The sequence below is a fragment of the Pagrus pagrus genome, assembly GCF_965226575.1.
Source record: "Pagrus pagrus genome assembly, chromosome: 15".
NCBI lineage: Eukaryota > Metazoa > Chordata > Actinopteri > Spariformes > Sparidae > Pagrus > Pagrus pagrus.
Genome location: NC_140199.1, coordinates 28,684,200 through 28,706,679, shown reverse-complemented (window position 1 = coordinate 28,706,679; position 22,480 = coordinate 28,684,200). Strand labels below are relative to the sequence as shown.

At 40.7% G+C, this 22,480-nt stretch overlaps 1 protein-coding gene across 1 annotated transcript in view; it reads left to right on the top strand.

The window, feature by feature from the left end:
- slc18a2 (solute carrier family 18 member 2) overlaps positions 1-22,480 on the top strand; it is a 99,494-nt gene that overhangs the window by 68,892 nt on the left and 8,122 nt on the right. The window contains exons 10-14 of the mRNA XM_084376104.1: positions 4,941-5,036; positions 10,890-10,968; positions 20,541-20,592; positions 22,183-22,246; positions 22,331-22,450. Of these exons, the coding sequence (XP_084232230.1) occupies positions 4,941-5,036; positions 10,890-10,968; positions 20,541-20,592; positions 22,183-22,246; positions 22,331-22,450 (411 nt within the window). The remainder of the gene's footprint in view (positions 1-4,940; positions 5,037-10,889; positions 10,969-20,540; positions 20,593-22,182; positions 22,247-22,330; positions 22,451-22,480) is intronic.

The following is a 22,480-nucleotide window of genomic DNA, read 5'->3' as shown; positions in this document are numbered from 1 at the left end:
AGTATAATCGGTACGCCTGAAACTCATCTAGTGAGAAACGTTCCGCGGTGCAAAAATAAGTGCGATTAAAATGCGTTAATTTTTTTAACGCGTTAATTTTTGTGTAATTAATTAATCTTAATTAACGCGTTAAAGTCCCGGCCCTAGTTTTAATACACGCAAACCTTTAGTAGATCCGGCCCTAAGTGTACTTGAGTATCAAAAGTAATTGTCTGATATAAAATGTACTTTAGTATTAAAAGTAAAAGTAAAGGTATTTAAAAAAAAGTGAACGGTTAGAATTTTGATTATGAAATTGACTGTGGCTTCCTTACAGTGAAAGCAAAATATCCAGGCACAGGAGAAAGAGGCTTGAACTTTTTCAACATTAAAAATTAAACTTCTGCCATCATCAATGGTGACTGTTATATGGACAAACTGCACATCTTTCAACTGGCATGAAGTTATTGACTGAAACTGAAAAGGAGTCTGTTCATCTTCAGAAGAAGTTGGTTTTCAAAGTTGCGAGAATTCAGTCTCACTCTTCTTGGACTGAAGACAAGTCCTGTGATGCTAAAGAGCCTTTCACAGGCCGCTGAGGCAGGTAGAGGAGTGTTCAGCTTCACGGAAAGCTTGCACCCGCTGGGAAGGATTTCAGCAAGGATATGTGTACCATTGTTTGGCACCATCTTGTGCTTGAGACGACTGCAGGGCAGAGAAGAAGTCATCGTCATCAGGCGAACTGGACCGGTTGGCATCTGCTACCTGAAGGGAGGGTTCTTAGATGTGCTGTCTGATGTAGTCAATTCCTGAAATAGTGACAATGAAAATATATATTATAGATCTAATGCAACTCTCTAACATGTTATGACCCCAAATTTAAGTTTTAATTTAAGGTTTGTTATTTTAATTTTATGTACTATCCATGCATCCATAAGTCAAGATTTATTTATTAGTAACCACCCTAAATTTGTTGTGCGGAGAGATTCAAAATATACACTTATTTTTTCACTATCCCCATGATGTCTTACCTGTTTTGATTGTGGATTCATCCTTTGTCCACGTTGTACGGAATTTTGGAAGTAGAATTGCAGCTGCGATCAACTCAGGGTCTACTGACATATGGCCAAACCGGTTCTTGATTCCCACCTGCAAGCAAGTTTATTAGTATAGCACATTTCAGCAACAAGCACTGACACAAAGTGCCAAAGTAACACATTTTATGATCAATATGTAAGCCTACATTCACAATATATAACATTAGCCTGACAATAGCCGATAACAACTGAGTTTTGAGGTAATTCGTTCAAAGCTAATTTCAAGTTTAACAAAATGCATGGTGCTTTTGAAGATGTGAGTAATCCTGAACGCTCCTCTGTAACCTGCCATTAATTAGCCTAATGTGGTCTAAAAAAAAAAAAAATCCCTCCACCTGTGTGACACTAATTTACCTAAGGAAATATTCGGCCGCCACTTAGGCTATACCAGAAACCGTTATTAACCATTTCAGTATTATGGACATGTCTTCAAGAGTTTTGTGTTGAATTAATTCGGAGGGAAAATCATTGGTGTTGTTAAATATCTGCACACGCTAATCAGAAAAGTTAACTAGCACACGTAAGCCTGGTCATCATAGCCAGATATCTGAACAGGCTTTTGAAAACTAATTCATGTTAAATAACGTTGACATTATGGCTTCATTGAATGAAACCTTCATTGACCTCGATGTGCTTCTTCAGGTTGGATGGGGAGTTTTTGAATGCCAATATTTCAGTGACTCTCGGTAGGCATAACAGGCACTTAATCCAGTAGGAAGAATCTTTCACTCCAACGTACGAAAATATTTCTTGCAAATACAGCCATGGGTGCGTAACGTTATCTTCGTCACCACCACGGAGTTCACCAAGTTCGCCACTGTAGTCGACATGCTCGTCATCTGCTACCGGAGTGGTAACGTTAGCAGCAGAGCCTGCAGCAGGTGCTTCCATGATGGCATCATTAATGTGACATGCCCGGACAAGCGGAACTTCTTCTTCTTCGCGCTTGGCGGTTGACGTGACAACAAATAGGCATTATGTCACCAACTCAAATTTCTTCTGATTTTAATTTGTAGTAACAAGTAACGAAGATGGTTAGGAGAAATGTATCGGAGTAAAAGTACACATTCTATTTAGGAAATGTAGTGGAGTAAGAGTGAAAGTTGTCAGAAATATAAATAACGAAGTGAAGTAGAGATATGTGAAAATTCTACTTAAGTAAAGTAACAAAGTATTTGTACTTCGTTACATTACAACACTGGTGATGTGTGATGACCAAGATAAATTCTCAGTGATGGTGTTCACCTGCTCCAACTCAGCTCCACTGATGTAGACAGAGGTGTGTGTCTTGGCCTCCTGTTTTCTAAAATCAACAATGAGCTCCTTGGTTTCGCTGACGTTGAGCATTAGATTGTTCTCTGTGGGCAAGATTGCTGATTTCCTCCCAATATGAACTTTCACTATTGTTTATTATGCAGCCGATGATGGTGGTGTTGTCCTCATGCTTCACAATAGAGTTCTCTTTATGTCTGGGAGTGCAGTCATGGGTGTACAGTGTGAACAGGAGGGGTCTGAACACACAGCCCTGGGGGGCTCCGGTGTTGAGCACTAACCTAGAGGAGGTGTGACTGCCAATCCGAACTCTCTGGGGTCCAATAACCAGTTGCAGAGTGTTGTACTCAAGCCTAGTGTTTAGTTTTTGAATCAGCTTCATGGGTGAGATTGTGTTGAATGCTGAGCTGAAGTCAAAAAATAGCGTACTGATGCCATTCGGGTGGCTGGCGATGGCAGAGCAGGCAGGTGGACTGGCAGGAGCTGCTGACCTGACATCTTGACGAAATTGTTCCTCTCAATGCACTGCTGCGGGATCAACCAGCTAATGAAGCAGCAGGAAAGTGCAACGCCGTTTGTACAACTGGTCTCACTGAATCCATGGAGCCAACTAACATCCGATACTGCTATTCTATGAGACGGCCAACCAACTGCACCATATGAACAGAGTAACACTGTGGGAGACAAAGCTTCGTGATCACACAGAAAACTGCTCTTTTACCAGTGGATGACCCTCCTCCTGGCTGGCAATGTGCAGCTGAACCAGGGGCCTGTCTCCACACGTGACCTGGCTCAGGCACTCTCCAATCCAGGTAACACCAATCTATTATTTAGTATTATTTATTTCATAAATCTATCTAGTGGTTCTGATATGGCGGTTTATTAGCTGTAGTTTGAGCTGTAGTTTTCCTGGTAAACACAAGGATCTTTGGGGGATAGGGTGATAATACAGGCTTCTCTGTAGGCCCTGCTCACCAGGCACTTGGCATGCAAATGGATTTTATGACAATCATTTGGCAGTATGACGGTAGAGAAAATGGAAGGGACAGACAGAAAGGACACTTGCTCTGTCTGGTGGTTACCCCTCCGCACCTATCTCTTTATCTTGGTCATATCTCTGATGAAAGGATAACAGCTGGTTTCATGTCGCTGAGGATAGAAGAAGTGGTAGGAGATCTTCACGGCTGCAGTCCTGCTTTCCTCCTGATACCTGCTTGCCAATTAAGGAGTTTCCCAAGGCTACCCAAGCCAGAAAAGCCTTCTCTTGCAGCCACTGGCCCTGATGATCTTCTGGCCAAAAGTTAAACATCCAAGGAGAACATGTTGCAAGCCTTACCCCAGGATATTAGGGGATACCTTGCAAACAATGGCATCTACTGGATTTTCCCAGTCCACCTTCACTGCATGTTTGGGTTTAACATCTGACCAGTAGTCTGATTCAACTGACTGCCAGGTGGTGCTCAGTTGGCTACTTGGCTCCTTTCTTTACTATGTTCTCATAAACGTTATTGATCTAATGAAAAAAACTAGTTGGCTATAAATCTTTGTCCTTATTGCTCTCGTACCAAGTATGCTCATGGGCTACCTTGCCCCTGTGCGTGTCCCTCCCTCAGTAGAACTAGTTCCCAAGTGGTGTCTTCCCAGGTACCCCACTTAGATGTTCCACTTGGCGTGGCTCCTCAACAAATTTGAAGAGCCCACCAGAAGCTATTGCCAACAAGCTCCAGAGTTTAGAGGGACACAAAACACCAAACTGTGACAAGTTTGTGATTCTCTGGAATGATAATAGGAACATAGGCCAATAGTCATATTGAGCAAAATGTCAAATAAAGGAGATACACAATGAGGTTAACATTCCTAGCAAGTCAAACTAAATCTGTCTGTCACAAAGGAATGCTAGACTCGCCCACTAATCTCATCTCTGCTGCATTCTGCTTTGGAACAGAACCTGAGTTTTCAGAAATATCATCAGCTTTGACGTTAAATCACCATCACCCTATATCATACCAATGATGAAAATTTTAGTGTGTAGGATTAAGTGGGTACCAGCCATTAAGTATGCAGATTTACACTAACTGAATACCCCTTGCTCAGCCTCCCTTAAGGTGGCTGCTAAAATCTGGTAAAATGGGAAAGGCCTTCTCCAGAGCTAGGTGATTATACATGAAAATAACACAATTCTGACAACACAGTAACAAAGAGAGCAGTATATGTTAGTATGTCTCTTTATGTGTATATGTGTGTTTGTGCGTTGATTATTCTATTACGTAACACATAAATAAAACAGAATGTGAATATTTGCTAGTTTTTCTTGATGTACTGTATACAAAATTTTAGACAGTATGTTTAATGTTTTACCTCCTAAACTTCATCAATTTTTGTAAATATCTGCTTTTTCTGAATTTGATGGCGGCAACACATTTCAAACGAAAAGACTGGGAAAGTGGTTGAAACTCATACTGTAAATCATTCTGCATTTGTTTACATTTTGACAGTGCGCTAACACTTTTGGAATTGGAGTTGTAAGAACCAAGGAACAAAAACAGACCGTAATTGACACTGCGTCCACTTATCTTTAATCTTCCTTCCCAGGTGCAATTTGTTTTGGAAATATGGCCATTGCCATGATGGAGCCGACGCTGCCAATCTGGATGATGGAAACCATGTGTGCCAGGAAATGGCAGCTAGGTATTTATGACGCTCTATTGAGTACTTATAAGATGTGTTCATACAGAAAATACTTATTATGTATACAGTTTACTATGTCCTTTCACAAAACGTTCCCCAAACTTTTGGTTCTGGCTCTGTAGTCAATATTTTAAAGAAGTTTATCATGTTCAGTTTTTGTTAACATTATAGAAAATGTGTGACTTCAATTATGTATTATTAAATTTAGATTTAAAAAATGTAATTTTCATATAAATAAATGTCTGTTAAGTCATTATCTATAGCTTAAGGAAGTAACACAATCATGATTCACCCTTTCATCCACTAATGAACGTGATGCAATATTAATATATACCCAGCATTATATATATGTTATATTATATATATATATATATATGTTATTATTATTATTATTATTATTTCCATTTTATTTATCTTATTGTCCACATAGAATAGACTGTATTTTGTATTTATGTATTGTTTTTATAATTCCTCTGTGCCATTACATTGCTGTTCTTGGAAGAAGCAAATGTAACAGGACCAGTTACTCCCCTTGGATCAATAAAGTAGCCTATTTCTGATTCTAATTTCTTAGTGAGCTTATGAGAGGAAAAATATTAATTAAATAGATAAAAGCTCACTCCCACCCTTCTTATGTCACATTTTGTTTTTTTGTTTGCCAATTTTAATTTTCTGTTCACAGTTACTGCAATTACACAGCACAGTCAATCAAATCTAATCAAATCTACACATGTAATGTTTTCTTAACGGCATATCCATACAATATATCCTCTTATTCTGTCATGTGTACACAAAAATTGTAGACAGACATTATTAATTATCCTTAGGAAATAACCTCACCGAACTTGGTATATGGTATTTCCTCCATCATCACTGAATCAAAGCAGTCCCGCGTCAATGCAGACTGTGTTTGTGGGCTTCACAGCCCACTCCCCCTGTAGGTGCACTGGTTTGGGATGATGGCCGACCCTCTATACGAAAGCGCAAACCGAGTGTGAGTGGGTAGATGCTGGATTGTAATTGGGCCAGAAAGAGAATGACAGTGGCAGTTCTTGGAGCTTGGGTGTTGGCAATCAGAGGTGTTTAGCAGGGAAGTTGTCTAGTGGCAGTGAATGCACAGTACAGGGAACCGTTTGCCTATGATAAAACTCCCTGCTAATATCCATGCTATCACTATCTTTACTAATGTTATTGATCTTGCTAGAAAGGCAGTCTGGTTGCAGTTCAGGCAAGCAAGTATTAAGCAGTTGTGCACATGGGAGGGCTGTGCTCATGCTCTTCAAAGCCCCGCCCTCGCAGAGCAGAATGCTCCCTCACAAGGATGGATTTACTCTCACGAATACTGTTCTGTGTGCTTTTATCACATGCATGTGCCTGCATTTCATGTCTGACCTCAGTATCTGGGAAGAACCAGGATAGGGTGATAATACAGGCTTCTCTGTAGGCCCTGCTCACCAGGCACTTGGCATGCAAATGGATTTTATGACAATCATTTGGCAGTATGACGGTAGAGAAAATGGAAGGAACAGACAGAAGGGACACTTGCTCTGTCTGGTGGGAACAAGTTGCCTATGATAAAAGTCCCTGCTAATATCCATGCTATCACTATCTTTACTAATATTATTGATCTTGCTAGAAAGGCAGTCTGGTTGGTCTGGTAATGGGTTATGTAAGACTAATAACCACACCCCCATTCTCTGTTTGAGAAAGAGCGTTAACTTTTAAAGACAGAGAAACACTGACTGGAGTGGGACTTTAACACTTATTGCTAGCAGTCATCAAAAATGTGTCTATAAAAAGAATGGTCATTTTTAGCATTTGTTGACAGCAGATCAGTTTGAAATACTGAAGGAAGGAATTTAACTATTTTCCCTCATCACAACTGCTAATATTCCCACTACACTCTTCCACGCCGAGGAGCCCATTCTTCAAATGTAGCTTTATTCATTCCAACTATTGTGGTTCCTGTTACATGATACTTAATGTTTGGGGCTTGACTCGAAAAATCTTGTTATTGAGCTAGCTGTTTCGGAAGAAAAAAGGTTTACAATTCATCTCCATTTAAACATTGCCAGGTGCTTATATAAACGCTGTTCTAAGCACTACCATGTATTAAATAAGTGCTGCCAGGTGCCTACATGTGTGACTCAAAGCCAATAGATTTGAACTGTAAGTCAGTCAGTCAGTCAAGATGAAGGGCAGACCACACTAATGAAGCACTCATCCCCTTTTCTGTTTGTTTGAGTAGCCTAAGGAAAATCCCAAGAATGCACTTGGGTGATTTTTTATTATTTATTAGAGCTAGAGCACCGAACGGTGAAAGGACACACTTGAAATGCAAGGAATTATTGTTTCCTTCTTTATTTCCCTACAATAAATCGCTTTTTTTAGTGGCTAATGGTGCTCAAAAACTCATGAAACATTGCACACGTGTCATAGGTGGTGAAAATGTATGTGCTTTATTGGTTTTACCCATGGGTGGGGCAAAATGGCCTGCTAGCACCCCCTAAGACCTTTACACACCGGGGATCGGACAAAATGACACAAATATGCAAAATACTCACCTGCGAAAATTTTGCTTCAAAACTATTCACACCAGTAGCAGCATGTATTTGTGATAGTATGCTCCAAATACACGATTTTGCCACATGGATATATTATCACATTAAAATGAAACTCAGCACATACAAGCTGACAAGGGACTGGTAGAGAAAAACAGCGCTTGTAGAGCTCTGAGAGGCCCCAGGGATATTCAAGGTTGCACTGCAGCACTGACCGGTTCACTGACAGGGGGAGAGGTCACATTCAACAGGTCATCTCAGCTGACTGTCCTGGGGCTCTAGTCCGGTCTGTAATGATGTATTAATACATTAAGACAAAAAAGTATCTTGTTGCTCTGACCTTAACTCAACAGGGAGTCGGCCATTTTGAATTTATTGCTCATTTTGGTGATTTGCACACGTTGTACAAACAAACTCGTCCTACATCTGCAACCCGATCGACTTAAAATTTCAGTGAGTTTTCACTGATTGGCAACTTATTTATAATACCTCTCAGGTGCTCAGTGACCTTGTGGTTCCACTTTGGGAAACGAAAGGTGCCTTTATGCAAATCCTTATTTGGACAAACAGCTTATTCTATTCAGGCAATTAACATTAGGAATTTGTTACCTGCTGAACTCAAACTAAATCCTGACTGGGATCACTCAAACTGAAACAGTTTCTGAAGAGGGATCAGTCACTTAGTCATTAATGATCTGGCGCTTCATATTTTATGGTGTTAATTGTAGCAAATTACAGTTTGTGTTTTAAATTCTGTATTTTCTTGTTTGTATTAATTGTTGTGTTTGTATTGTCTTTTGTGTATTTGTTGTTGAGTTTAAAGGAATAGTTCACTCTAGAATGAAATTCAGTCATTATCGACTCACCCTCATGCTGATGAGAAGTCCGGTGTAGTTTCTTATTCCTCAAAGTGCAGCTGGAGACCCGCGGGGGTACCCTTCGGCAGCAATAATCCATATAACAAGCGTAAATGGCGTCCGAGACTCAAAGGTCCATAACACTACACAAAAACTTTGTAATATTCCTCCATACTGCTCGTCCGCTGCAATCCAAGTGTCCTGAAGTGGCGACATCCAGAGTTTACTCGAAACGACGTCATTTAGTACATTTTTCTAGCCTGAACAGTCACTATACTATATTTGCCTTCATGCCTCCAGCCTCCGGTATTTACATCCTCCTGTGAGTTTCAAAGTTTAAAATCACTAGTGCAGGCAGATCCCCCTTGTGTTTGTGTGTCGATCGGTCGCTCACAGCTGGATCTAAACCAGTGGATGTAAACCGGTGTGTATCTATCGCGAGTCTTGTTGATCTTGTCTGGCGCGGCTTCCATAGTGCAAACGCTGTGAGGGAGACTCGCATGCACACGGGAGCGTGCCTCCTGGCACTTTTCGTCTTGGACGCCATTTACGCTTGTTATATGGGTTATTGTTGCCGGAGGGTACCCCCACGGGTCTCCAGCTGCACTTTGAGGAATAAGAAGCTACACCGGACTTCTCATCAGCATGAGGGTGAGTCGATAATGACTGAATTTTGTTCTAGAGTGAACTATTCCTTTAATGTTAATTTTAAAGGGCCATGTTGGAAAGGGCAATCCAAATTAGCTTAGTCTATAACTGGTATGGTGTGTGGAATATGTTTATTATATATATATATATATATGTATATATATATATATATATACATATATATATATATATATTTCTTTATATTGTTCCTATACATAAAATAAATAGGGTTAAGGTTAGGGTCAGGGTCACACGTGTTTAGACACCTGACAGTGCTTAATAAACACTGAGCAGTGCTTAGAACTGTGTTAATAAATGCCCGATGGGGTTGAAATGGAAATTAATTGTGAACCTTTTGGCTCATATTGGAGTTATCATAATTATGAGTTTCTCACGTGATGTTCACACCTAACCTCTTTGGTTCGGTTTAAAATGTACCCCGGTGCCTTTTCCAAGTAAGGCTGGGGCAAGTGTGAAAGCTGTCAATGGAACTCATTGTGTAGACAAGACAATCGCACCAGGACAGCTTGAAAAAAAGGTGGCTGTCAGTCTGCTTCAGAGCAGACTCTGGTACAGTTTGTTTATGGTGTAAAAGCACAAGGACCAACCACAGATGTTATTATAATAGATACATGATTGTAGCACCATTTCAAGTGCTATATTTCAAATAAATGCATCTGCTTTTTGGTAACTGTACTTATAATTGATTTGTATCCAAGATGTGTATTTACGCAAAGTCATTTCATATGGTAAGATGTTTGCATGTCAGTGTGATATTTTCCCTGATTAACAGGTCAAAAGTTGTTAAAACTGCTGTGCCAGTATCCTACTCCATGTACTGTGACAGTTTATTAAAGTCCATTAAAAAGTGTGTGACAGCAACCCCACAACAACAATAAGCCCTGAATCATTACTGGACAGGACACATGCCCTTCATCCTCTGTCTGTTACCTCATTATTCAACATGCTTGCGATTTGCAGTCTAAAAATACTTATGATGATAGTGAAGTTGATTACTTTCCGTTATTTTTGGATTACCTCAATACCAAACATATGCAAATAAAGACGTGAAAATCAATAAAATTACCATTTAATCTTTGCCGGAATACAGTGACCTGTTTTGTATCCAGATTATATAACCCTGTTACATGTATTCCATTACTGAGTTATTTGCTTGTGAGCTCTTTGAGACACCAAAGAACATAAATCAACATCAGAAGCGTTAAAGGGCTGCATAAACTGCCGTGGCATCATCATTTCCCCACCTGGGTCATGATGATTATGGTTATCGCCAACACACTGCAATTAATGCATTACCTGTCAGTCTGTATGACTTTGAACAGAGACCAGACCAGAACTAAAATGCAGCAATGTATCGTTTTTTTTTCAGAAGGTACAAACCAAATTAACCAAATTACAGGTGTGAAAATTATCATTCAGTAATTGCTCCTCATTTTATGATCTTATTTACATAATATACATACATTGTTCTACTGAGTGACTTGACGTAGTGCAAAAGTGTCACTCCTCCATCCTGCTAGATATTTTCTATACAAAGGCTGCCTACAGTCTTTGTTTTAATATGAAGTCTAGGTTAGATAAAAAAGGATGAGAACAGGATATTAGGGTGTCATATGCTGGCAGGTGGAAGGCACAAGTCTTCTTACAGACAATGGAAGATGTACAGCTGCTGAGTGATGAGGCAGTGATAGAGATCTGCTTATCTTGGAAATCCTGCCCACACGTTGAGTCTCTCATCTCTCTTTCTCTGTCTGTCTTTGGCCCAGGCGTTGCTTTCTTACCAGCTTCCATCTCCTACCTTATTGGAACCAACATCTTCGGCACGTTGGCACACAAGATGGGGAGGTAGGGAGGGAAATGATCTTTATCCCCCCCCCCGTGTCTGTCTCTGTCTCCCACTGGGGATGTGATATCTGTTTCCGCCCCTCTAAATGAGTTTTCAGTGTTTTTTAGTGTTCATGAGGCTGCTTTATTGAAGCCTTGATGATACATGCCATCCATAATTTCTGTGTTCATGTCTTCTCCTTGAATTGTATCTGGGATTTTACATTCAGAATTCTTGTTGCATATTGCCATTAACCTTTTCATTACTGTCACAAACCAATCCTTTTTTATATAACATGGGACTTAAAATATTCCAATTTAACCGTATCAAACAAATACTATACTATTGCTTCTAATGCTATTGGCATTGCCTCTTCCACAGGTTTAATGCTGCAGTGCTGCCCCTTCTGTCTCTACTCTACACTGCCAAATAAGACCGCTGTTTCTGTCATGACGTTTTCAGCTTTAACTTCTATTTTATTTTACCTCAGTATCACATATATGGAAGAAAAACGCCGCTCACAAGTATCAAACTTTGCTGAGGTACTGCAGCTATAAAACATCAGACTAGAACAGAGAACAGCACTCCATCTGTGCAAAAATCAGTTTAATGTGCGCAAGCTCATGTTAGCTCTGAGACATTCTTCAAGGCTTGAACAGGCAGCTTGCTTTGTTCTGTCCTAACTCAGTAACACATACAATGTAGTACAACTACAACAAAAAAAAGTTGTGTTTTCTTTATTGATCTTCCAGCTGTGACTTGTTATGACTTCAGTCATAATACACTTATGTCAGTACTGTATTTTGACTCCATGTCTAAACTTTAAATTAACTAACTACTGTTGCTCTCTGTTAGCTGAGTGGAGAGAGTTACCCCTAGATTCCACCAGATACGTGTCCGGTCTGGCTCCGCTCAGTCATGTCTCCGCCACGGCAGCGGAGCTGATAGGTTTCACTCTAGTCTATGTGTTAACTTCCACTGGCTCCGCTGCGTTGCGTATCTGCTCCGTCCCAGCTCCGGCAGTCCAGAGCCTACTGGAGCAGATACGCAGGGCTTCTATTTCTGCTGGATGCCGGAGCACGACGCTGCAATTCAGCCAAATTCAGCACAGAGCAGACAGGAAGTCACACACCAAAACAACAACATAACATCCGGTTAATTTTCAAAATAAAACATTCCAGCACAAAAATCTCAAAAACGAGACAAATACAAGCACTTCTTCTAATCCTTCGTTTGGCAACACTTTGTGTTTTTGTCTTTATAACACATACCTATAATTACCGCGGGAACTCATTACCTGCAACTCCAGCTGTCCGGCAGTGCAGGCGGTGGGGGGCTGCCGGACGATGGATGACGGAGCAAAATCGTTCGGGAGCCGGAACGCAACGCTAATGCATCCATTGGAATCTCCGGGTTACTGAGACAAGGCACTGGAGAACATGCATAAAGTCTCATCCTTTGGACTGTTGGACTGTGGAAAGCCGATCTGAGTCTTTCACGAAGAAATCCACAGTCCCAGCATTAAACAACTTGTCCACAGGCTTGTATAGACAACTGAGAGAGATGGGGAAGGTCTCATTTTTCACATCATGTTACAATCTGCTCACATTTGGACAATAGAAAAGTAATTAATACGACATTGCTAATTGCTACAATTTGTTACATGGGGCCCTTTAAGTACATTCAAAATGTATATTGTAGAAATAAGTCAAAGGAACCAAATACAGTCCAGTAAGCAGAACTCAAACAAAGGGAAGAAAGAAAACTTACACTTTGCGATACACTTTGTATTCATACATGTATTTACATGAGGTTTTGCCAAGGAAGGAAGAAGCTGATTAAGATAAATTATGCAATCAAAGACCAAAAGTAACTCTTATTGTTATGAACATTTTACAGAAAGAATACAACAAATTAACCAACAAATAAACACCAAAGACTACATCTCATCAAACCTTGTCAGAATACAGATGGGTTGTACAATTGTGATATTAACTTTAAAGCTTTACTCCCCACCTAAGCATACTTTTCTCACATGACAGTAATATTTAAATAACATATGAAATGATCCTCCACAAGCGTAAGAATCACAAATGTAGTTTTAATCTCTGGTCATTTAAATGCCATTTGTGTTTCCCTGTAAGCAGAATATTAGTTTCAAATATTCAAAAAATGAAGTGCTGATTTAATGACAAAGACGTCTATATGTTGTGTTGCAGAGATGTCTACTGACGTTAGCATGCTAACCAGCTAGCCCAGGCCCATCCTGTCTCATAATACCACTTTGTAGCAGCAAGAGTTGATAGTTCAAAAGCCCCCGTAGTTTCAGGTGGTAGATATGTGTCACACGTTAGTGTAATAATTTAACAAAATACACAACAAAAAATGTCAAGTTTCTCTCTTTAACTGAACTACGATGAGCTTAATCCCCTCATTAACTCATCGTAAAACACATTTCATTCAAACTGGACAGAAACTAAGTGAAACTCACCAACACAATCTGGTATGTCTTTTCACAATCACCTCTGGTTTGGTCCAAATGAATCCTCAATTAACAGAGTAAGATGTAAAAATATTCCAACTCTACACGCCATTGATGTCTGACTCTCTGTCACCTCCCCTGTCCCCGCCTGCTGTCTTGTCATCTCTGGACACAGTCCTGGTCAGAGCTGCTGTAAATCACCTCTGTGATGTATCCTCTGTTGTCAAACTGAGCTCAGTCCATCTTGGAGGCTGTGTTCAGTCCCAGTTCAGTGTCCAGCCATGTTCACTCTCATGCAGATCGCCAGTTGAGCTGGGTTCTGTCGCCTGGGGTGATTCCTCCTGTGATCCGAGGTCACAATCCAGACAAACTCTTAAGGCCTCTGGCTCCATGGCTTACTGAGCAGCTAGCAACAGCCAAAGATATGACAGCCAAAGAGATAGCAAAGTATAGCAGTTGTCGTTGGTGAAATGCTGCCCCCTATGTTATTGGAGGTACCTTCAAATTCTGGCCATATTCAACAAATTACACTTAACACTTACACTTTATTGTAAATTAATAACAATAATAGTAATAGTTTCCAGCTATTGTATCTTTAATCGACAGCCCAATTTCCCAAAAAGCTGCCAGAAGCATGTTTCAAACAAGCTGGGATGGGGCAACAAAAGATTGGGAAAGTTGTGGAATGATCAAAAAACACCTGTTTGGGACATTCCACAGGTAAACAGGTTGAATGGTAACAGGTGATTGTATTGTGCATAAGCAAGGATGGGGCGTCGTTCACCACTTATATAAAGGATATTACTATAGGGGCTCAGGGTCATTTTGTGAAACCGTTGTGGAAATGAGGAATCTTCAGATGAGGGGACTACAGACCTATCTGCTGTCATGGCTGCCATTGCAAGCAGCGAAAACAGGATTTTGGCACGGGTAGACTCAAGTAAAACTGACTTGAACACTAAGATAGACGCACTTCAGGACTACGTGACAAAGCAAGAGACCCGCCTGAGCGAGTTGGAGTCCAGCCTGAATACATACTCGGATAGGACGGCTACTACTGAAAACAAGGGCCCCATGCTAAAAGCGGAAGTCTCCTCACTCGGCCAGAAAGTGGAAGAAATTGACGGGGGACAGCACCGATTTAGTGCGCGTCTGGTCGGGATAAAAGAACGTTTTGAATCCTGTGAGGGACGGCGGCCCACTGCAAGTATCGCTTAACTACTGCAGGAGCTGTTGGACTTTGACTTCACCCCAACCCTGGATGCAGCATATCACGGCGCCCAACGTGCTAATGAGGCCCTCCCAGAGTCATCATGATCAGATTCCACTACCTACGGGAACCGGATGAGGTCTTCCGTACAGCGGCCCGCTCGGCGCCGCTAACCTTGCACGACAAGAGAGTACCTTGCACGACAAGAGAGTGAGCATATTTCCAGACTACACGGTGACGGTGGCGAAGAAGAGAGCGGCTTTTGCCAAAGCTAAGCGTCTACTCTGAAGCTGCCAGAATGTCAAGTTTGGTGTCCGGTTCCCCACGGTGCTCCGCATCACCGACTCGACTGGTCAGGAGGGGCGGTTTCAGGATTCAGCAGCAGCAGTAGAATATATTAAAAAGAACTTGAAGCCCAAGGACACTGTAAGTTGATTTAACCAATTGGACAATGGAGACTAAATGTTAATAACGATCTGGTGAGTCCAAATGTGAAAGGCCTGAACACCAGGCTTTTTTTCCCGCTTATATGTTTATTCACTTTCCTTTTTTACAATGCCCACAACAATGAGGCTCCCAGGAAATACTGACATTTTATATTTAATGGACGCTTAGTGCCTGGTGTTTAAGCTACAATACACAGACTTTATTCCTCTCTCCTATTTCATTTTATTTCTCTCTGTTTACGCATGTAGCCTATGTGGGTATGTGTGTATACATATGCATATCATTTGAATATGGCGGCCTCATAATGTGTAAAATGGTACGGTACATGGAAAACGATTTAAAGGAGAGGGGTGGGTCATTTAGAGGTACCTTGGTTTGTTTTCTGTTGTTGGCTATATGCAAATAATTTTCATTCTAAATTCAATCCAATTTACGTATATCATGGTTCGCCCTGGTTAGGGCCTGTTAGGAGGATAGGTTAGATGGTTATCTGCAGCACAACGCTAGAAGAGGGGTGTGCAATCTCGACAGGTTCAGTAGATCAGCATAGGGATATAAGGCTCAGTTTTAGTTTTAGTTCTGTAGTTAGACAGGGACTTTTTCGCACTTTCTTATTTTTCTAATTTATCCTAGAAGCACAATGTCTGATATACGAAAGTCAGGCCATATTCGTTTTTTGAGTTACATAAACATAAAGGGAATCCATAACCCAGTGAAGCCAAGTAGGGTGTTTGCACATATAAAAACATTAGGAAGTGATATCATGTTGTAAGGTCGCCCAAGTCTACCTTGACCTGCAGTAGTTCTATTTAATTATTTTTTGGCAATGGTTAAATGGGGGAGAGGGGAAAGGTTGCGAGAGTTGATGGGCGCAGCAGGTGGAACCAGCGGAGTTTGGAGGACGTGGACAGCAGCGGTGTCCGGTGGATCTCCTCAGGATAAATCATCAAAACCAAAACAGGATTATAATAACCACTGGAGTCTGCATGCCCGGGATCCTGTTGCCAAACGGGCCGGGTGAGCTTGGCGTTGGTTCGCCTCTTTTGAGCTTTAGACTTACGGGTGGCTCGCCACGTTTCCACCTTGCAAGGTAGTTTTCTTTTGATACTTTACTTTTTGGACCTAATTCTTTCTTGGACTCTTTCCATTGGATGTTGGACATGTGAACTGTGGGGAGTTTTCGGGGTTATTGGGGGTTGTTGGCCAAATGTTTGATTGTATTGCGGTGTGCCTCTTTTCTTTTGTTAGGTATGTGTGTCCGTGTCGGACATAATATAATTTATTCTCTGTTAATACAGTATATGGAAGCTAACCTCCTGTGAGTTTTCGTTTCTTATAATTTATTCCGTCATTGTCATAGGTGTAAGGGAGAGTTTTGGCTATTTAATTTTGGGGGGGGGTTAAATTAGTTTTCGGCCAGCCGGTAGCGTCCATTGGCCGCATTTATCAGGTCCGTCCGTCCCCTTAGAATTTGCGTTGTACTTTTCCTTTGAGTGTTAATAGTTGAGGGAGATTGTTACAATGTTTTTGCAGGAGACTCACGATCAAGTGAAAGCACAAAGCTAAGGAAAGCTTGGACAGGGCAGTTATTCTGTCCAAAAAATGAGGATAGAGCACATAGTACAACTATTTTGATTAGAAAAGGGCATCCCATTCATCTCATCACAGACCGTGTGTGATTCCAGGGGTAGATATGTTATAGTGACTGGCAAATTGTACGGTACCCAAGTAACATTAGCTAATGTATACGGACCCAATTGGGATGACCCACTTTTTTTTACTAACTTTATAGCAGTATTACCAGATCTCAATAACAACCAAATGATACTGGGGGGGATTTCAACTGTGTTTTACACCCAAAACTAGACATATCAAATCCCAGACCTAATAGTAAGATCTCAAACCCAGGTGCAATTATCCAGTCATTTATAGACACATACGCACTTTTTGACCCCTGGAGGAGAGACAACCCAACTACTAGGCAATACTCCTTCTTCTCCCCAGTTCACCACTCTTTTTTCAGGATCGACTTTTTCTTTGTAGATAGCAGAACTCTCCCTATGGTCAAGGATAGCCAGTATAATAGCATTGTTATTCCTGACCATGGCCCAGTGCAGCTGGATATATGTTTCCCAGAGTGCATCAGACCGGTTACACCCCACTTTTCCGAAACCCTGCTGTTCCGAAAATAGACTTCCACTCTTCGTAATGGCGTGGTTTCCCATTTTTTCTAAAGACCCCGCTATTCCGAAAAGGCTATTGGGGAACCCCTGACCCTAACCCTAACCCTATTGGGAAGTAATTGGAAGTTGAAAATCGGATTCGGAACAGCGGTGTTTCGGAGTGGGGGTGTTTCTGAATGGAGGGGTTTCGGAATGGAGGGGTGTCGGAATGGAAGGCCGTCCCCCATCAGACCGCGCCATACATGGTTTGATCCTCAGTTGTTATCTAGGGACTCTTTCAAGAACTTCATCTCCCAACAAATTGATAGTTTATTGGAATTCAACCTCACACCAGATATGCCACTAACCACTGTGTGGGAGGCTCTTAAGGCCTATCTCAGGGGCCAGATAATATCTTTTACAGCTTATGAGAGAAAGAAACGCAAACAACGCTTGAGCGACCTGTCTCACAGCATGGCAGAGGTGGATCGTAAATATGCTGACTCCCCAATGCCTGAGCTCTACAGAGAAAAAATTATTGTTAAAAACTGAATTCGATAACCTCTCCATTAAACAAACAGAACAGTTATTTTTTAAATCAAAACAAAAATTTTACGAACAAGGGGAGAAGGCTGGAAAGCTTTTAGCCCACCAAATTAGAAAGTCCGCAGCTGTAAGCACTATTCCTGAGAGCCGAACAGAACTGGGGGAGAAAACCACTAACCCTAATGCAATAAATGATGAGTTTAAACAATTCTATATGACTCTCTACAGGTCAGAGCCACCAGACGACCCGTCAGATATTATTAAATTCTTGGAACGGCTGACCATTCCAACGATCACCCCAGAGGACAGTTTACAGATAGATAGAAGGATTACGGCGGGTGAAGTAATGCAGGCAATTAAATTAATGCAGAGCGGCAAGGCCAGGGGCCTGATGGGTTTTCAATTGAGATATACAAAGAATTTGCTGATAAGCTGGCACCGATACATTTTTGAACAACGGAGATCGCCACAAACCATGACTCAGGCCATAATTTCAGTACTGCTCAAAAAAGACAAAGACCCTTTATTATGCGGCTCATACCGCCCAATAAGCCTTTTAAACTGTGACTACAAAATTCTCACAAAAATAGTAGCCACCCGTATAGACAGTGTAATCCCAACAGTCATCGATCCGGATCAAACAGGCTTCATTACAGGTAGACAATCATTTTATAATATAAGTAGATTATTCAATGTCCTGTACACCCCGCACACTGAGGAGACCACAGAAGTGGTGGTCTCCTTGGATGCCCAAAAAGCATTTGATCGTGTTAAGTGGTAATACCTGTTTGCCGTCTTAGAAAAATTTGGCTTTCAATCATCATTCTTGACATGGATTAAAATAATATATGACTGCGGCTGTATGGACCAATAACAATACCTCTGACTATTTCCTCCTTCACAGGGCTTGCAGGCAGGGCTGCGGCCTCTCCCCATATCTGTTTGATCTGGCAGTCGAACCCCTTGCTGTAGCCCTTAGAGCAGAAGAGGCTATTACCGGTATCTCCGTGCTGGTAAAGTCCATAAGGTGGCGCTATACGCGGATGACCTGCTTTTGTATATATCCAACCCAACAGTATTGATACCAAAGCTGTTGTTGATGCTAGAAAACTTTAGACACATCTCAGGCTATGAATTGAACTATTCAAAGAGCCTGCTTTTTCCAATTGACCGCACAGACGGAGATTACTCCAAATTTCCGTTCAAAATAGAATGCAATATGTTCACATATCTAGGAATTAAAGTTACCCACAAGATAGAGAATTTGGAGAAACACAACTTTATGTAATTATTAGAACAAACAAAACAAGATCTTGGGAACTGGTCAACATTACCGATTTTGTTAGCATAGTAAATCATTGGATTTACACATATGAGAATAAGCAGGGTCCAGACTGGGTCCACATGGAACTATTATCCAACCCTCTACCAACACTCACATCATCGTTACCACACAACTGTAATGCACAGTTCACAAACCCGGTTGTTAATGCCTCACTTAAGATATGGTTACAGTTTAGGAGACATTTTGATTTAAAGCAGTATAGAAGGTATTTCCCGATAGCAAATATCCATTTCTCTCTTCCATCTGGGTAGCTTTACCAGAAAAAGGTTTCCCTCATTTCCTTTCATACCACCTAGGAATCATTTAGATGCAATTCTAGAACTGGATCCTTATGAGAAGAAACGTGTATCTGTGATTTACAATATGATAAGGGACTTGAAACAGATATCATGGGAAAAACTAAAATGGCATGGGAAAAAGATTTGGGGGTTGAACTTTCTGAAGATATGTGGCAATATAGTCTAGAACATATTCATACCTCGTCATTGTGTATACACCATGGTTTAATTCAATTTGAAGTACTCCATCGCAGATCCTGGTTGTCCGAGGTGCAGCTATGTACCCACCACAATAGGACACATGTTCTGGTCATGCACCTCCCTCAACGACTATTGGAGACAGATATTTGATGTATTTTCCAAAATCCGTGGTCAGACTATAGCACCTGACCATCACACAGCCATCTTTGGCGTACCACCCCCAGGCTGCAAAGTCTCAAATTTGCAAACAAATGCTTTAGCATTTGCTTCCCTGCTTACGCGAGATACAAGATATGTAAAGCCTGCAAAAACTTCACCCTGACCTGGAGTCCCTTTTTAGAATTTAAAGGTTTTCCCTTTCAATGATACGTCTTAACACTAGTTGTATTGGATAGTTACAACTACTTATAACATGCTCAAAACATCAATTCACCCATTATATGATGAGAAGTTCCTGTCTGACTATTTTTGTGTTTGTTCTTGTATTTTTCTGTTTATTTAATTTTATTCTTGTTTAAGAGCCTTGAGGGTGGGGGGTGGGTGGATACATTTATTTTTGTGTCTACGTTTGTAAGTTGTATGCTTATTCATGAAAAACTGCAAAATAAAGTTTAAAAAAAAACTGAATGTAGTCAGCTGCTAACAAACTGTATTTACCATTTTACACAACGCCCCAACTTTTTCGGAATCAAGGTTGTATCATTGATATTAGGTGGGGAGAGTTAAATGTCATATGTGTTACGTTTAGCACTAAGTATTAAAGTGTTATACAATATCCGGCACATGTTAATGAATATACTGTATGTTACACACATGTAAAACAAAGTCACATCCTTTAACGTTATGCAAAGATTATTGTCACTAATTAGAGCAAAATTGTTTTAGATACGATAACACTGACTACATCTTCTCCCCCTACAGATGGCTTTGTGCTCTGATTGGAATAATGGTGGTTGGAATCAGTGTGATATGTGTAAGTATGACGGAGTGTAAAGTCAAATATCATCTTGTGTAATATTTGATCAGCACTGGTAGGAAACTAACCATTTAAAATGAAGCAGAAATCAGGATGTTTGAATAAGAATTATAAAGAGGGTGTGTAAAACAAATGAATAAATCAAAATATTTAGATTTATCAGCTAGTAGAAATACAACAGTAGATATGCTGAATGTGGATTTTATAGTGCTGTAATATGTACACTGTGTAAAATGTTTGTTTTATTAAAACCAGGCTATTGTTTTCGTGTACAAAAAGCATTTAGTGGGTTGGAACCACTATTATGAGATATTAGGCTCTATCTTACATTCGGCGCACAAAAAGTGTCATTGCTAGTTCCAGACTGATGCAGTTGTCATTTTCATGCCCAGTGCCCACTTTGTGTAAAAAGCAAATGTGCTTACCCCCACCTGTGCACCCCTGGGCGTGTTGGTCTTAATATGAGGTATGGTCAGGTGCAGTGATGGTAGATTGCTATCTTGAGCAGCAGGAAGCGACAGTGCCATAGACCAACAAAAAACTGGTCTAAAGTCAAAAGCGTTTCCTGCTATTTAAAGGACACATTAGATGCTCCTACACCATTCATACACTCTGATTTTATGATTTGAGAGGCTGCTTTCAGTTATTTTAATCATTAATCATTTAGTTTTAACCTTTCCAAAGGAAACCAGTCAGGACTTTTTAATAATCAATTAAGTGTATCAGCTGTTCCTCGTGCGCAAATGCTCATGTTAATGTAGAGGTACACATATCATTTCTGCTGCTGGAGGATCGCTGCAGGTAATGTCATTAATATTTTCCTCATTAAAGACATATTTCTCCCCTCTCATCCCACCGTTATTGATCAGGATGATACTTTTTATGACCCGTCCCGCCTGATCCACAGACTGAGATCTGCACACACAGAGGGACACAGCAGCGCTCCTCCTCTTCCTCAGTTAAATATCAGTTTATATTTTCATATGCAGTCAAACAGAGTTGTTGATGGGACAGACGATTGTGAAATGGCGGGGCAGAGGGTCCAGCAGCCGAGGATCACATCCCTTTCCCTCAGTGAAGACGAGTGCCACTGGTTAATATGTGCAGGCCATGACTCACCTGGCTCTTAAAGGGAGCCGGAGATGACACTCGGATTGGCTTGATTTATGTTCCGCCCAAATCACATCCATGACTTATTCAGAGACTAAAAATACCACCTCTTTGCGCCGTGTGCCACACTTTGCGCCCAGATTATCCGCTGTTTAACCAGCAAAATGGACCTGGACACGCCCTAAACACACTAGCGTGCTGCACTTTAGACTGTCAAAATAGGGCCCATTATTTGAAATGGTAAAAAACATTGATATTGTTCAAATCGTCTAGATTTTCCCTCAGATTTATATGTAATTTCTCTCCAAACTTAATTCTGCCAATGGGGAGTTCGCAATGAATTTGACACTAAAATAAAAAAATTGCCAGCATCACTTCTCAGACAAAGGTCTTTGTTGTTGACACTCACATACAAAATTTAGAAATAAATGTAATAAATTGAATAAACAAGAAAATACTCTTGTCTGTCTGTTCTAGGTCCCATTTGCCACTAACATCTATGGTCTGATTCTTCCAAATTTTGGGGTTGGTTTTGCAATTGGTAAGTCTGCAAAATTGAATACTTAAATATATAACTATTTTCTATTTTGTAAGATATTTATACATAAATTGTGGCTTGTTACAGGCATGGTGGACGCCTCTATGATGCCTATAATGGGTTACCTGGTGGACTTGCGGCATGTGTCTGTTTATGGAAGTGTGTATGCAATCGCTGATGTGGCTTTCTGCATGGGATTTGCTTTAGGTAAGCAAGAATCAGAAACACAATACCTTC